Genomic DNA, 17697 nt, shown 5'->3' on the forward strand with positions numbered 1-17697 from the left:
AACTGATATTGACCCTTTTCCTTCCCTCCTAACTCTCCAGCAGTCCTAAGCAACTGTGAATATACTCTGAGTCAGAGCTGCACATTCTAGAAATTTCATATAAATGGAATTATTGAATGATCATTCCATGTCATTTATTTGAAAAATTATTTTCCATATATGAATATGCCTCTGTGTGTGACTGATAATGTGAGGACAGATGACCACATATACCAAAGGCTTTGGATCCTTTACAGGTGGTTTTTCTGAAACAGACAATGAGTTCTTCAAATCCATCTTTGGTGATGGAAGAACATTACACACTTACCTGCTAAGCAAGCTTTCCAGCCACCATAACACTTCGTATTTTCAGTTACCAAATCATATTGCATTATATGTAACATTTTGCTTTTACTTTCAGAGGCAGGCATTAGTATTATTGCTACTTTTTGGATAACATGAATAATACTGCTATTTAATAAGATTATGGCATATACCATTACAATTTTCTTTGCTGTGTAGCTAGAAGATTACAGGTTTGTATGACCACACCCATTCTATGAATGATTGGGGATAACATCCAAGACCTAGGTAAGTACTCCACCAACTGAACTATATTCCCAACCCAGAGACCATTTCCTGAAAAGGTATTTTTTCTAAAAGTGGAACAGTGGTTCTTGCCTGTAATCTGAGCACTTGGCAGCCTAAAGCAGGAAGATTACCAAAAGTTCAAGGACAACATGAGGTACACAGTGAGGTCCAAGTCAACCTGGAACTGAAACTTATCATACCTCATTTCTAAAAAAAAAGCAGAAAACTAAGTTAAAAAAATAAATTCTTTGTATTTCTTCTCTTTAGAGTCTAATACAAGATCAAACGCACAAAAACATGAAATCTCAAAGTGATCTCACTGAGATTTTTGTGAAATCTTTAATTATAAATCATCTTATTTGAAATTATGAAAGTAAAACTAGAAAACTTACCATTTGGGTGCCAAATCTCTGTAATGAATTTCATTTTAGGAGGTCGGAGGGGATAATCTTTTGGGAAAGTGAGATGAGCTTTAAAAACACCACCTTCACTGGAAAAAAATAAAAGAAAACCAAGTTCATGAATTTAAGTATTCTTTACAAGTATATAGTCAATCAGACAAATAAAAGGGTACAAAAAAAACAGAAAGGAAGACAAAAATAATTATGATTCCTTGCAAATACAGTTTAATAAACTACCATAAATACTGCTTTGTTAAACTCTCCAGGTTAGTAGAAATAAAAGGAATCATGTGTTCAGATCAGATCGCACTGGTATTATGCTTTTCAGTGTATGTCTTCAGTGAACTTTGAGTTTAACCTTGTCTACATGATTCAAGTTGTTGAATTTTCTATATTGGTTTCAAATGATCATTTTTCTTTATTCCAGTCACACCCATCAACCTCTTTCTCATCTCAAAGTTTAGGCACATTTTTGTGGTTCTCTATCTGGAAGCAGACTCCCACTTCTACTTATCTACTTATTTATTCATTTCATTATGTAATAAAATTTCATTTAGGGGCTGGGGAGATGGCTCAGAGGTTAAGATTACTGACTGTATTACAAAGGTCCTGAGTTCAATTCCCAGCAACCACATGGTGGCTCACAACCACCTGTAATGAGATCTGGTGCCCTCTTCTGGCCTGCAGGTGTCCATGCAGGCAGAACACTGTACACATAATAAAATGATAAAAAAAAATTTTAAATTCATTTGGTATTTATATGCCCATTAGGAGGGCAATAGTAAACAAAAGGGTTTCCCAAGCAGGTTTTATGCCATTGACTTTAAAGTGTGGTGATCTCTACAGTATCAATAATGTACTGTCCAATATGCTACCTATCAACAAAAAAAAATGTGGAGTAGTCCTAGTTAATTTTTATTATCCACTTGATCCTAAAACCACCTAGGAGAAGAAAATTTCAATTAACAGAAAGTCCAGCAGTAGGGTGTGGTGGCACATGCCTTTAATCCGAGCACTCAGAGGAGTCAGGCAGATCTCTGTGAGTTCAAGGCCAGCCTGGTCAACAGATTCAGTTCCAGGACAGGCTCCAAAGCTATAGAGAAATCCAGTCTCAAAAAAACAAAAGCAAAAAAAAAAAAAAAATCTGAGTCAGACTAGCCTGTGATAATGTCTGTGAGAGATTGCCATGAGTGATAATTGACATGGGAGGACCCAGTGCACTGTGGTTGACAATCCCTAAGCAGATGATTCCTAAGAACACTAGCTGGGGACTATGGAGATGTCTCAGTGGTTAAAAGCACTTGTTCTTGCAGAGGATGCAGATGTGATTTCCAGCACTCAAATGGCAGCTCACAACCATTCATGTACATGTCCAACTTAATTAAAGAGATCAAGGCTACCTTACGAAGCAAAAATGATTCAATGGTAATATGTATGTGTAATTCTAGCACTTGAGATCAAATCTCAATGTCCTCCTGAGCTACAAAGCAAGACCTGAAAAGGTATATATTGGACAGGTAAGATGGCTTAACAAATAATGGCACTTGAGAAACAAGCCTGACACCTGAGTTCCATCCCCCAAACCTACTTAAAAAGTTGGATGGAAAGGACCAAATTCATAGAGTTGTCTTCTGACCCCCCCTATCTATACTGCAGACCACATACCCACATACACATTATGCAGACTCACACTAATAAGTAATTTTTTTAAAAGATGGGAACGGGTATTTGTATACTGACACAAAAATAAGAGACACAACATTACATATAACGGTGATAAATTGTAGGATGTAAGACATGGGATCCTTTGTGTTTTGTACATTTCAGTACAAGTTGAAATTTTAATCATAAATAATTTTCATTGCTTTTTTTCTGAACAAAATACAAATGTCGGATAAACAGAAGTAAGCCAGCAAGGTTGCTGTATAGGTAAAGATACTAGTCATATAAGCATAGAAACAAGAGTTACATCTCCAAAACCCATGGTAAAGGTGGAAGGAGAGAACTGACTTAACAAAGTTGTCCTCTGACCACCATACTTGAAGTAAAAGAACATCAAAATATCCTTGAAAAAAAAAATTCCCTGCACCTCATCTCTCCCAGGTCACTTTGTTTTGGTTGATGTGATTCATTCAAAAGCTTCAGGGGCTGAAGAGATGGTTCAGTGGTTAAAGAGCAGTGACTACTCTTCCAGAGGATCCGGGTTCAATTTCCAGCACTCACAAGGCAGCTCACACTGTCTCTAATTCTAGTTCCAGGTGATCTAAAACCCTCTAACAGATACACATGCAGGCAAAATGCCAATGCACATAAAATTTTTAAAAATGAAAGATAAAATATTTTAAAAATCTTTTTAATAGCTGACTAGGATTCTCATCATAAAGTTGCCACCACCTGTCTAAATTATTTAAAAGTAACTGACAAGTTGTCCTAAAATTTTAAGGTGTATGTTTTTGTTTGAATAAAAAATACCTGAAACAACCGTGCTAGTTCTTAAATGTTTTAATGGAATTATTGACTTATCCTCTACTTCACCTCAGCAGCTTTATATGCTTCTCTCTTACTTCACCCCATTCCCCCCAAAACCACCTTAATTAGTGGGGTCAATCAAACAAACTTCAGCAGTCAAGTTAGCACAAAGGAACTAAAATCCTCATAGTGTAAAATAACAAAGTAGGTGAAATGTATTTACTATTGTTCAAACACAAAAAGGTATAACTATGGTGAACAAAAGGAAATACACTACAATATAAATGAATTTAAAGTCTCTCAATATAGAAAGTGTTAGTAACATTAGCAAGATGTTAAAGAGGTACATAACTGCTGAACATCCGAAAAACCAAGGTCATGTTTCTGCCACAAAACCTTTTATTGTTTTTGTACATTAAATCACAAAAAACATGCCTATAATCTAGCAATGGAACAGGTAAAGCAGCAGGCCTATTAAATTTAAGTTACCCAGGCTACATATTAAGACCCCTTTTCAATTAAAAAAGAAAAGTCTGTTCTTGGGGCTCTGAGTCAGTGGTCCAACACTTGCCTAGAGTACTTGGACCTGCTTCATTTCCAAATGTTACATGAAGAAGAAAACTTTTGAAACTTTTTTTTAGGGGGGGAGCATTAAAACAAGGCTTCTTTCTCTATATAGTTCTGACTGTCCTGAAATTTGCTCTACAGATCAGACTACCTTCAAACTCAAGAGTTTACCTGAGTCTGCCTCCCAAGTGCTGGGATTAAAGGCATGTGCTACCATGCCTGACAAAGAAAATCTAAACAGCAATAGAAAAATTCAATATTGGATATAAAAGTAATAAATCTATGCTAGGTGCAGACGGGTAAAAAGGACTAAATACTCAGTAACTATCAGTCTTAAATTAATACCTGAATGAACTAGTCACAGATTACACAGACTGTAAACAGTATGGAATGCCCTCTAGTAACTAAGTTAAGGTTAGTGATAACGTCACAAAATAGCACATATTTTTTTAGAACTTTACAACAGTACTTTTCCTGAGCTAATGCCTCAGGCCATTGCATGGCAGTGAACTGATAGTTGCATTACTCAAACCCATGGTAATTTGTTTTCAATCACTCTCAAGCCCACACTACTGAAACAACTATAAGATCACTTCCTTGCACTTAAGTCAATAAACACTTTTCAAGAATTTAATAAAATATTGTATAAAGCACTTAATTAGAATTAGCAGCCTTGTAAACATCATTTTAAGTATGTCTGTTTTTCCTTGTCTTCTTTATCTTTCTTTCCTTTTAAGAAAGTGGTTCTCGGCCGGGCGGTGGTGGCGCATGCCTTTAATCCCAGCACTTGGGAGGCAGAAGCAGGTGGATCACTGTGAATTTGAGGACAGCCTGGTCTACAATAGCTAGATCCAGGTCAGGCTCCAAAGCTACAGAGAAACTCTGTCTCGAAAAATAAAGCCAAACAAACAAAAAAAAAAAAAAAGAAAGAAAGAAAAATGGTTCTCAACCTAATGCTGTGACCTGTTAATATAGTTCCTCACATTGTGGTGACCCCCAACCATTACATTATTTTCGTTGCTACTTCATAACTGTAATTTTGCTACTGTTATGGACCACAACGGAAATATGATATGTAGAATTGCTAGTATGTGACCCCTACAAAAGAGTCCTTCAACCCACAGGGCTGCAAACTTAACACATTGGGGTTTCCCCAATATTTTTAGCTTCTTGGCTCTTTCTATCTGGTTGGTTGTCTGTCATGTGGCTGACCTCTATGCCAGCTTAAATGGCATGGCTCTTTGGTCTTCTTAAGACATAGATATACAGAATATGTCCTATGTAAAATCTCGGGTCTTAAGAGATGGCTCAGCAGTTAAGAGCTTTTCTTCCAGAGGTCCTAGGTTCAATTGACAACAATCACACAGTGGGTGGGTCACAGCCATCCTTAACTCTAGAGGGTTCATGCCATCTTTTGGCTTCCTCAGGCACCAGGCACATACATGGTACACAGATATACATGCAAAACACCGCACACATAGAAACAATTAACTGATTCATTTTAATTAAATTTAAAAAATAACTCTGTTTTTAAAAAAAAATCCAGATACCTGCAGTCTTGTTCTTTAATAAATGATAAGGCATTAAGAACAGTAAAACTAGCCAGGTAGTGGTGGCACACACCTTTAATTTTAACAAACAAATCTCTGGGTTCGAAGCCAGCCTGGTCTACAAGCAAGTTCTACAAGAGCCAGAACTGTTACACAGAGAAACCATGCCTCAAAAATCCAAAAGAGCCGGGCGATGGTGGCGCACACCTGGCAGGCGGATCTCTGTGAGTTCGAGACCAGCCTGGTCTACAGAGCTAGTTCCAGGACAGGCTCCAAAGCCACATAGAAACCCTGTCTTGAAAAACCAAAAAATAAATAGATAGATAGATAGATAGATAGATAGATAGATAGATAGATAGATAGATAGATAGATAGATAGATCCAAAAGAAAAGGTTTTAGTTATTAGGAGCTTCAAGCATAACACAAAGGCTCTAAATGTGACCAAACTGAACACAAATGACATTAGATACAATCACTTTGCTTACTCCTTTAAAAAACATTCAATTTTCAGCTGGGCGGTGGTAGTACACGCCTTCTATTCCAACACTCAGAAGGCAGAGGCAGGAGGATCTCTGAGTTAAAGGCCAGCCTGGTTAGTTTCAGGGCAGGCTCCAAAAGCTACACAGAGAAACCCTACCGTGAAAAACAAAAACAAACCAACAAAAAAAAATTTCAATTTTCAAAATTAAGTTTTAATTCTAGTTAAAGGAGTAACTATTTGAAGATGTCAATTCTAGTATACTTACTAAAGTGTATCTGGAGGACCAATAATAAGAACTTCCCACCGATAGAGATCATTGTCGTCTATTAAACCTGCTGAAAAGCCTTCCACTGGGTTTTTGTTGAGTTCTGTGGAAAAAGAAAATTTCAATCAAAACTTTAAAGCAGTTTTTCTCCAACAATTACAGAACTTGAGCATATAGAAGTCATAAACCATAAAAACTATAAAAATGCTGTCTCATGACCACATTTCCATACTACAAGACACAGGTACAGCGAACTATCCAGATGGAATTGTATTGTCTTCCTACATCTACCCTAGGATCCAAGCAGGTCTTAGCATTCTAGGTAAGTTTTGTCTTGATTTCTCTCTCTCTCTCTCTCTCTCTCTCTCTCTCTCTCTCTCTGTGTGTGTGTGTGTGTGTGTGTTCTGTTCTTTTGGGGGGGGTGTTTTTGCTTTTTTGATACAGAGTTTCTCTGTAGCTTTGGAGCCTGTCCAGGAACTCACTCTGTAGCCCAGGCTAGACTTGAACTCACAGAGATCCACCTGCCTCTGCCTTCCGAATGCTGGAATTGAAGGCATGAGCTACCATCGCCCAGTTCTACATAGGTTTTAAGAGAGCCTGTGAAGATGAAAATAACTAAGGCCAATTCTCCAGGAATTTTAATTCAAAGAAAACAAAGTCAAATCAAATCAAGAATATTAAGTTTTTACTATAGCCTTTATAATTCCTTTATAAAGAACCAAAAGCACCTTTGCATTGGAATTGCTACATTTTATCAACTCTTACTTACACTAATAACTACCTATTTGCCATGATGCCTCTAGATACACATAGGATGGAGTTCCTGTGTGGACCACAAGCCTCTGAGCACAAAGAGAACAGAAGCTCTGTCTCTTCTGCTTGTGTGTACTGACCCCTCTGTCTGCCACAGCTTTCAACAGGAATAGCTGGTGCCTACAGAAATAGCAATGGCATCGTGAGATTTTTCTAAATAATGCTTTGGCATGGAGAGTGGATGATGACAAAAAACAAGAACAGAGACAAAAACTAGCAGGATAGAGAAAGAAAGGCTAATAACAAAGGGTCATCAAAGAGCTGGTAAGCAAGTGTTGTTAGTTCAAAACCTGTAACTTCATATACTGATATCAGGTCCATATTCATTTGTCAACCTACTTCAACTTGGAATCACTTAGGAGACACACCTCTGGTGTGTGTCTGAGAGTGTTCCCAAAACAGTTTAACATGGAATGTGGTTGGGGCCACTCCAGGAATTGTGGTTCCAAGGCTGCATAAAAATGAAAAATGGAGACAGCAAGCAGAGTAATAGGATTCATACTCCCTCCCACTCATCACTGTACCACAGTCAAACGCCAGCAATTACACTTTTCCCGGCATGAACACACTTGATAAACCATAAACTGAAATAAACACAGCTTCCTTAAGTTGTTTTATCAATTATTTTGTCACAGCAACAAGAAAGTAATGTACAAGCTAACATGCAAACAAAAAACAGCTAAAGTCAAGAATTACACTGTAGCTGGGCAGTAGTGGCACACATCCTTAATACCTGCACTTAGGAAGCACAGGCAGGCAGATCTCTGTGAGTTCGAGGCCAGCCTGGTCTACAGAGTGAGTTTCAGGTCAGACAAGGCAGCTACACAGAGAAAACCTGTCTCAAAGAGTTTACTAATCAAATAAACAAAGCAAACAGATAAAACAAATACTGTATTTTAAAACACGAGGCTTGTGTTCTTACTTTTGAATAGGTTTTTTGGTTTGGTTTGGTTTTGGTTTTTTAAGACAGGGTTTCTCCATGAAACAATCCTGGCTTGTCCTGGACTTCACTCTGTAGACCAGGTTGGCCTCGAACTCACAGAGATCTGCCCGACTCTGCCTCCAGAGTGCTGAGATTAAAGGTATGAGCCACGACCGCCCAGGCACTTTTAAATAGATTTTTAAAGATACCATTAAGATATTAACTATTTCAATTTTATTATGTTTATGCACACATACCTTTCACTAATTCCAAACTATGTTGCAGGCTACTAGAAAGAATACACATAAGCACTTTACTGTTGACAGGAATTTGGTGCAGTAAAGACAAAGGATTATAGGTAATAGTTTTATACATGACTTATCTAATTTCCGACCTTTTCAGCTATTCTGTCTCATTAGTGGTCCATTTAGGATCCACTTGTGTCCTCCAATGCTGGGACTACACATGTGTATTACTGCACCAAGCTTTTTTAAGGGTATGGGGCTCCAAACTCAAACTTCTATCTTGAGCACTTCACTGTACAATCCTAATTATCTCATTGTTGCATTTCTCAGTAGAAGTCTAGTGAAATTTTATAATGTAAGCACGTAAATTCAGAAATTAGCATATATGTATAAAGTATCCTTGAAAATTTAGCACTGTTTCTCACTCTTGTCAATGTATCCTAGTCTCAAACATTTGTACACACTTTCTGTGCTTTTTTTGTTAACCAGCATGTTACTGTGTCCATTGCTTATTTTGTATAAATAATGTAAAAGCAAGGCAAAAAAATGTCCAGTATCTAGCTCACTTTTAACAGTGTTTGCCCCTGGTATGGCTTACCAAAATAATTTCCCACACTAACACAGGAAGTGGTGTTTCTCTAACTACCAAAGCATTCCTTTCCTCAATCTTTATTAATTAAATCAATACTAGAAAAATATCAGTGGTGGTATGAATGAGAATGGCCTTCAGAGGCTCAGCTTAAATATTTGGTTCCCAGATCATGGAACTATTTGGAAAGTATTAGGGGTGTGGCCTTATTCTAAAAGGCTTGTCACTAGGGGTGGGTTTTGAGGTTAGTTATGTATTTCCTGTCTCCTCCTTGCTATTCAAGATTTAAATTCTCAGGTGTTCCTGCTATCATGCCTTCACACCATTAAGAATTCTAACCCTCTGGAACTGTAAGCCCAATTAAACACTTCCTTTTATAAACTGCCTTGGTCATGGTGTTTTATCACAGCAATAGACAAGTAACTAATAGACAATGCTACTGCAAAGATTTTATTACATTCCTACTACAGATTTAAAAAGCATAATCATCCTTATTGATTTTTTTTATAAGGAAACAAACTATCTTTTTTCATTTTACAAACCAATCTCAGTTCCCTCTCCCTCCCCTCCTTCCATTCCCTTTACCCACCCCACCAAACCACCTCCCATCCATTCTTCAGAGAGGATAAGGCACATTGCTTTTGAGGAAGGTCCACGACCCTCCCTACTATATCAAAGATGAGCAAGGTATCCATCCAAAGAGAATAGGTTCCCTAAAAGCCAGTACAAGCAGTAGGCATAAATCCTGGTGCCATTGACATAGGTCCCACAGTCTGCCCCAGCCATACAGTTGTCACCCACATTCAGAGGGACTATTTTGGTCCTATGCTGGTTCCTTCCTTGTCCAGCTGGAGTTGGTGAGCTCCCATTAGGTAAACTATTTCAGTGGGGTGTCCCCATCGTGGTCTTGACCTCTTTGATCCTATTCTCACTCCTCCCACTCTTCACCTGGACTTTGGGAGTTCAGCCCAGTGCTCCACTGCGGGTCTCTGCCTCTGTTTCCATCAGTTGCTGGATGAAGGTTCTCTGACAACATTTAAGATATTTAAGTCTGACTACAGGGCAAGGCCAGTTCAGGCACCCTCTCCTCTAATGCTTAGGGTCTTAGCTGGGGTCATCCTTGTGGATTCCTGGCAATTTCTCTAGTGCCAGGTTTCTTGCTAGTCCCATGGCTCCCTTAACCAAAATATCTCATTCCTTGCTCTCACCTCTGTCCTTCCTCCATCTTGACTATCCCATTTCCTCAAGTCCTTCTCCTTCCCCTCCTCCCCCTCCTCCTCTCCTTCCACCCTCCCTTCTTTCCCCACCCCCATGCTCCCAAATCTGTTAGGCAATCATGTCTATTTCCCCCTTTCTAGTTGTATCTATGTATGTTTTTCTTAAGAATTCACCTTGTTACTTAGCTTCTCTAGGATCATGAACTATAGGTTCAATATCTGTTGCACATTTTTGCTTTACACTGCAGAGTGAGTACACACAACATCTTTCAATTTCGGTCTCTTGTTTATCTTTCTGGGTCTGAGTTACCTCACTCAAGGGGGTTTTCTCTAGTTCCAGCCATTTACATGCAAATTTCAAGGTGACATTGGCTTTTTTTTTTGTTTGTTTTGTTTTGTTTTGACCCCTGAGCAGCACCACTTCGTGTAAAAGTACAAAGGACATTAAAACTACTTACCATTAGAATATTTTTCTTTCACGCTAATAGTAGGCTACAGCAAGCTGACTTCCTAACCAAAAGATATTTGGAACACGGAGAAGACAAGCAAAACCAGTCTGTAAAGGCTTTCCAATATTCTGCCAAAAGGATTCGCTTGACAAAATTTATGGCCTCATTACCTACTTGCTTATACAACCTGACTATGGTGTACCAGACCAGGACATACCATCTCTCGGTATTGTTATGGTTTTGGTCCCTTTAAGAGACAAGCCATGCCCACTCCCCCCCCCCTCTGCTGAGGCAGGCTGATCTTCATCTTCTGGCCTGAGCTGGCTCTCTTTTCCATCTTCCTCTCGGAGAGGCAGCTTCGCTTCTGCCTCTCTCCCCACTTCTCTGCTTCCCCCCTTCTCTGTCTCTTTCTCCTCCTCTCTCTCTCTCCCTCCCTTTCTGTCCCCCCCTTCACCCTTCCTCCTCCATAACCCCCTGAATAAACATTCAACCTCACCCTGCATGTCGTGTCTATCCATGTTTCTGTCTTCTGCCCGCCCGTCACGCGTCTCCCTGCCTGGGACCAGCCATTGCTCAGGGACCAGCAGCCGTCTCTGTCTGGGACTGGCTGCTCCCAGGGCCCGCTGTCTGCCACCACATGGCCCGCCACCACCGGTCAGGCCACCGCTCTGGGACCGGCAGCCATTTCTGCCTGGGACTGGCTGCTCCCAGAGCCCGCTGCCTGCCAACACATGGCCAGCCACCACCATTTGGGACCTACAACATTTCTGCTGCCTACTGCCACCGGGGATCTTGCAGCATTTAAAAATAAAAAAAAAAAAAAAAACACAGGTATATAAAGCTGTTCTGCAGGATCTCTATGACACAGGGCAACAACAGGACATCTAAAAGGAATGAGTCCTGGTGAGGATCCAGTATTGATGGTGTAGCAGATGCCAGGGGGTGTCAAACTAATCAATGACTCATTGCAATGAATGTCTACAAGTAAAGCTGTTTGGGCAAAAAGACAGACGAGGTGACACACCACAGCTTCTATGGTGAGATGGGTTTTTTTTGGTTTGTTTTATTTTTATTATTCTTTGTTTTCTTTTGGGAAAGGTTGCAACAGCAGAGGGTGAATATGGAGCGATGGGGAGATGAGTGGGATTGAGGTGCATAATAGGAAATTCAGAAGAATCAATTAAGTTTTTAAAAAGCTGCGCTACCAAACTATATACATATATAGGAGAATATATGGTAAAAATATTTTACTACAATTTTTTTTTAAAGAGAAGGCCTTTCTGAGCCTGTTTTCTCAAGGGTGTAACAAACTGCTTTGACAGACCAACCTTTTTCTACAAGATTTTTTTCTAAACATCTCTACTAATCTGGACTCCTGACATTCGAGTTGTTTAACAGCTTCTTCCTATATTAAAAATTTCCAAATTGAAGGAAAACTCTTTTAAGACATGAAATGTGAAAAGGGGGAAACGGGACATTTAAAAATGTTACCAGAGAGACAGACGATGGTAACACATGCCATTAATTCCAGCACTCAGAAGGCAGAGGCAGGCGGATCTCTGTGAGTTTGAGGGCAGCCTGGTCTACAAGAGCTAGTTCCAGGACAGGCTCCAAAGCTACGAAAAAACAGTCTTGAAAAATAAAAAAAGTGAAACATTGCATCCAACAGGGAAGCTCCTTAAACTCTGGGCATAAACTTTAAAAACCTTCAGGAAGTCCCTGAAACTAACTAGATTCACTAGGCCCTTCCTTCCCAAGAGTATATAAGAGTATATAAGCAGTAAAGACTGCTGAGAATTACTCTTATACCTGCTGAACAATCTAGAAGAGGCAGGAACCAACTGATCTGCCCAGAAGAAACTAGAAAGGACACCCTCTAACCTGTTGAGTTGCTAGTAGGATATAGAGTGAGCTCTGGCATCATCTGAGTCAAACATTCTTCTGTAAATAAGCCCTCACCCACATTCCTGTAAGTGACTTCAAGTTGGACTTTGTTGGTATATGTACTTTGATCTATCATCAGTCCCCTCCCTATCTGTGTTAAGTAGGCATGAGTTAACGTCTCCCTGGTAATATATGTCATGTAACACTTGATATGTTCTGGGAATTTCAACCAACCACTCCATTTACTCCTCACTCCAAACTTGAGACTCCTGACTTTTCTCACTTAACACTACTTCTGAATGTTAAAAGACTCAGGTAAAGATGCTTTTACTGCCAAAGCTTGACTATTTGATATTTCAGTTCAATCCCCAGAACCCATATGGCAGGAGAGACCTTACTCAGGCAAGTTGTCCTCTGGCCTCTGCACACACCTAACACAAATAGTAAATTAAAAAGTGGGGCTAAAGAGATACCTCAGTGGATAAGTGCAATTGCTGACCTGGATCTGGCTATGCAGATCAAGCTGGCATTGAATTCAGAGAGATATACCTATCTCTACCTCTGCCTCCCTGGGTGCTAGGATTATAAAGGCATTGGTCATGAACTATATACATAAAAATGATTTTTAAAATATAGGTGTGGTGGTTCATGCCTGTAATCCCAGCACTGAGGAGACTAACACAGAAAGATCTTCAAGGGAAAGCTAAGCTACATAGTTAAGTTTCAGGCCAAACTGAACAAAGACTTTCTTTTTATTTATGTGAATTTATGTCTATGCAAGTTCTTCCTGTGGCTTCTGTGGAGCTTCTCCCTATGTGAACAGTCCATTTTAGTCTCATTGTTAAAGACATAGAAAGCAGAAATAACTTCAAATGGATCCAAAACATTAAATTTCCCTAACATGAAAGCCATACTTTTACAGAGTGAGGACCTCAAGGCCTCCATTAGAATAATGTTGGTTACTCTGGCTGCCCTGCTGAGAGCTAGGGCAAGACAACATAATAAACAAACAGAAAAAAATGTTTCACAAATTTATTAAATAAATGTACAAGCTGAAATTACAGTATATTCTAACATACTGGAGTATCTATAAAGGCACTTCAGCAGGGTGGTGGTGGCAGCTCACACCTTTAATTCCAGTACTTGGGAGGCAGAGGCAAGCGGATCTTTGTGAGTTCGAGGCCAGCCTGGTCTACAAGAGCTAGTTCCAGGACAGGCGCCAAAGCTACAGAGAAACCCTGTCTCAACCCCCCCTCCCACCAAAAAAAAGCACTTCAATGCCTTTTTGAACTTAATTAACATAATAGATGTCCGGTGAATTAACAAATATTAACTAACAAGAGATATAGCAATGTCTAAAATCTTGGACAGAATTCCCTGTCCTGTTCCCTCGCCAACTACGCTGCTTCTACACCAATATTCTTGTAATTGATGGGGGTGGAGGGACCAAGTCCATTGTAGGTGGGGCGCCGCCCCTTGGCAGGTGGTCCTGGGTTCTATAGAAAAACAGGCTGAGCAAGCCATGGGAGCAAGCCAGTAAGCAGCTCCCCACCATGGCCTCTGCATCAGCTCCTGCTCCAGGTTTCTGCTCTGAGTTCCTGTCCTGACTTCCTTTGATGATGGAACAGTGATATGAAAGTGTAAATCAAATAAATAAACTCCTTCCTTCTCAAGTTGTTTTGGTCATGGTGTTTCATCATATTAATAACAACCCTAACTAAGACAAGTCGGTGCCAGAATAATAGAGTATTGCTGTGATAAACCTGACCGAACATGTTTTGGGGAGGATTGTGAAAGGACTTTGGAACTTAAGGCTAGAAAAATCATGTTGAGAGCTCAGTGGGCTGTTCTGTAGGAGCTTGGAAGATAATGTTGAGATCAGTGCAGACAAAGGACGCCTGGCTTGTGAAGTGTCAGAGAAAAGTTTAAAGACTCTATGGGACCATTTGCTATTTGAATTATTCTGACATTTGGGCTGGAGAGATGGCTCAGAGGTTAAGAGCATTGGCTGCTATTCCAGAGGACCTGAGTTCAATTCCCAGCAACCGTATGGTGGCTCACAACCATCTGTAATGAGATCTGGCGCCCTTTTTCTGGCATGTGGGCATATATGCCAACAGCACGATGTATGCATAATAATTTTTTTTTTAAAGAAAAGATTCTGTCATTCTGATCAGCAGTGATTAACAAGAGACCAGAACCACTGAAGTAAAAACCTTTGTACTGCTGGAACTATTGATGCTGGTTAGATGGAGCTAAGAAATCAGTGTTATGAAGAGACCAGCATCACTGACGTGAAACCTTCTGGGAAGTGTACACTCAGAATCAGCACACAGAAGCTGTGTTTCATAGGTGATCAAGATTGTACCTTGTGCTAGGAGCAGAAATTGTTAATGTTTAGAGTCATCCAGGTGGTACTGGTTTTAAAGGCAAAGGATTATGGAAAGCAGCTGAGGCTTGGCACTTTAAAAGGCCAGGAGAGGCCATTGGTGAAGGTGAAGGTGAAGACTCAGTAGCAGATGAAGGTCCAGGACTTAAAAGGGTCATCCAGAGATGCTGAAGAAAGCCCAAAAAAGGCAAGTGGTCAAAATGCGAGCAGTTGCAGCGAAAGACTCCAGCATTTTGGAGATGCCAGTACCATGAGATAACCACCAAGAATAGCACCAGCAAAGGACTGGAGCCAGTCAGAGCCTAAAAGACAAACTCTGTGTGCTACAAGAAGATGGAGCTGAAAAAGATGGAGTTCCCTTAGAGGAGCCCAGAATATCATTCGTGAGTCTCAGTTATTAGCCAATGAGTTGTTACACTGTTGAAGTTTGGTTTTGCTTTGTTCAGATTGGTTCTTCCCTCTTTATTTTCAATTTACAGGAGCCCACAGTTGAGAGAGTGTGGAATAATAATTCTGTATACTGTAACTAGATATTACTCTCATTGGTTAATAAAGAACTGACTGGCAGGGCTGGAGAGATGGCTCAGTGATTAAGAGCACCGCCTAGTCTTCCAAAGGTCCTGAGTTCAATTCCCAGCAACCACATGGTGGCTCACAACCATCTGTAATGAGCTCTGTGCCCTCTTCTGGTCTGCAGGCAGAGTACTGAGAATACTGTATACATAATAAACAAATAAATCTTTAAAAAAATAAATAAATAAAAAGAACTGACTGGCAGGTACCCAAGCAGGAAGTATAGGTGGGAAAACCAAATTACGGATGCTGGGATGAAGAAGCATGGAGTCAGGAGAAGCAAGATGAGTATACTGAGAAAAGCTACTAAGATGAGTATACTGAGCATAGATAAGAAATATGGGTTAATTTAAATTTAAGAGTTACCAGGTGGTGGTGGTGCACACCTTTAATCCCAGCACTTAGGAGGCGTAGGCAGGCGTATCTCTTTGAGGACTAGCCTTGGAATGTGTGCTCCTCCTGCCTCAGCCTCTCAAAAGCTAGAATTGTAGAAGTACTAAGATTACAGGTATGCATTACCACATTTGGCTATAGGTACATTTGGGTGGGGGTGGGGAGGTGGGAAAGTTGCTTTAAAACAGCCTAAAATAAGTCACGCCTTTAATCCCTGCACTCTGGAGGCAGGATCAGGAAGATCTTACTAATTCAAGGCCAACCTGCTCTACACTGAAAGTTCTAAAACATCAAAGACTATATAATAGAAACTGTCTCCAAAAAAGAAAGGAAGGTAGGAAGAGAACGGGTGAGGAAGAGAGAGAAACAGTCTAAAATGTCAGGACAATAAAACTAAGGTAGTCTCTTCCCCAAAGGAATTGGATTACCACCAGTAAAGTCTGCTGTCTGTGGTTTTTTGACTGTAAAGGAGCTAAACACGACACCTTGAAATTTGCAGGCAAATGGATGGAGCTAGAAAATATCATAGAGTGAGGTAACCCAGACCCAGAAAGACGATTATCACATATACTCACTCATAAGTGGTTTTAAAACATAAAGCAAAGAAAACCAGCCTACAAATCACAATCCCAGAGAACCTAGACAACAATGAGGACTCTTAAGAGAGATGTACATGAATCTAATCTACATGGAAAGTAGAAAAAAGCAAGATCTCCTGAGTAAATTGGGAGCATGGAGACCTTGGGAGAGGATTGAAGGGGAGGGGAGAGGTAGGGAGGGAAGTAGAGAAAAATGTAGAGCTGAATAAAAATCAATTTAAAAAAAATCTTAAAATCAGGCGGATCTTTGTGAGTTCGAGACCAGCCTGGTCTACAAGAGCTAGTTCCAGGACAGGCTCCAAAACCACAGAGAAACCCTGTCTCGAAAAAAAAAAAATCTTAAAATCATGTGCCAAGGGCAGGCAGACAGGGAAAAAATCACCTCCTATTTTATGTACATGCAAACAGAGCAGCCAGAGACTTGGAAAACTTGGGGGGGGGGGAACTTAAAAAAAAAAGATATGTTTAAGGTGTATGAAAAAAAAGAATGTTATAATTTGTCTATGCATTTTAAGAAATCATTCTATAGAGTAGAAACAAAACATTTTCCAACAGTTTCTGTGTGTTATTGCTTTCTGACATGGATGTAGAAACAGACATCTAACATGAGCACTAAAATTAAACATGCAATATTGATAGCATATGGCTTCAAGCCTGACTGGTCAGAAATTCAACTGTCTTGGATGCTTTTATTTAGTTAATTAGGTGCCCAGCTACAAGGCACTTACTGATAGCAGGGAGAAGCTGACTGTTTAGTTTTCCTCAGTCTGGGGTTTCTTTCTGAGAAATAGTGACAACATCTTGAGATGGAATGAAGACTAGCACAGCATTAGCAGAAAGAGTCCATTTAGGGAAAGCTCCCGGTGGCTGGCCATGTCTGAGGAGCAGTAGGTGGCAATTGAGGTTCCAGGTGTCAGCCCACCAGGAGGAATCCCTGTGATGGGTGAATCTCGGTTAGGCAGTCCCCTAGACCAAGACCACAGAACCAGAGATGTCTTTTGCTTCTGCTCTGCCTTTTCATGTTTGCTGCCACTATCTTTCTCTGGCATCTAGTATGATGTGTGTAATGTAGTGTGTTTATATCATGGAGATATCCCCTTCTACTGGGCATTTTTATCTGTGAATTGAAGATGATTCTTCCCTAAACTGTACTATCTGCTGATAATAATAATGTTAGCTTTTACAGAGTTTTGGTGAACAAAAATAAATACAAGGAAATGCTACACAGCCAGGACCTATGAAATTCATCTAAGGAGCTGCATAGGCCATAGCAAGGGTTTAAAAAAAAAAAAAAAAAAAAAAAAAAAAAAAAAAAAAAAA

At 39.9% G+C, this 17697-nt stretch overlaps 1 protein-coding gene across 2 annotated transcripts in view; it reads right to left on the reverse strand.

Moving 5' to 3' along the window:
- Nucleotides 1-17697, reverse strand: part of Ube2g1 (ubiquitin conjugating enzyme E2 G1) — an 82746-nt gene that overhangs the window by 16931 nt on the left and 48118 nt on the right. For both annotated transcript variants that reach the window (XR_007595462.1, XM_050162466.1), the window contains exons 2-3: nucleotides 6305-6407; nucleotides 963-1060 (exon numbers count right to left, since the gene is read on the reverse strand). Coding sequence is in view for 1 of the 2 variants with exons in the window: in XM_050162466.1 (XP_050018423.1) it covers nucleotides 963-1060; nucleotides 6305-6407 (201 nt within the window). In the remaining variant the exon portion in view is untranslated. The remainder of the gene's footprint in view (nucleotides 1-962; nucleotides 1061-6304; nucleotides 6408-17697) is intronic.

Source organism: Alexandromys fortis, unplaced genomic scaffold (genome assembly GCF_014885135.2).
Source record: "Alexandromys fortis isolate MF-2015 unplaced genomic scaffold, M_Fortis_MF-2015_v1.1 scaffold_84, whole genome shotgun sequence".
In the NCBI taxonomy this organism is placed as follows: domain Eukaryota; kingdom Metazoa; phylum Chordata; class Mammalia; order Rodentia; family Cricetidae; genus Alexandromys; species Alexandromys fortis.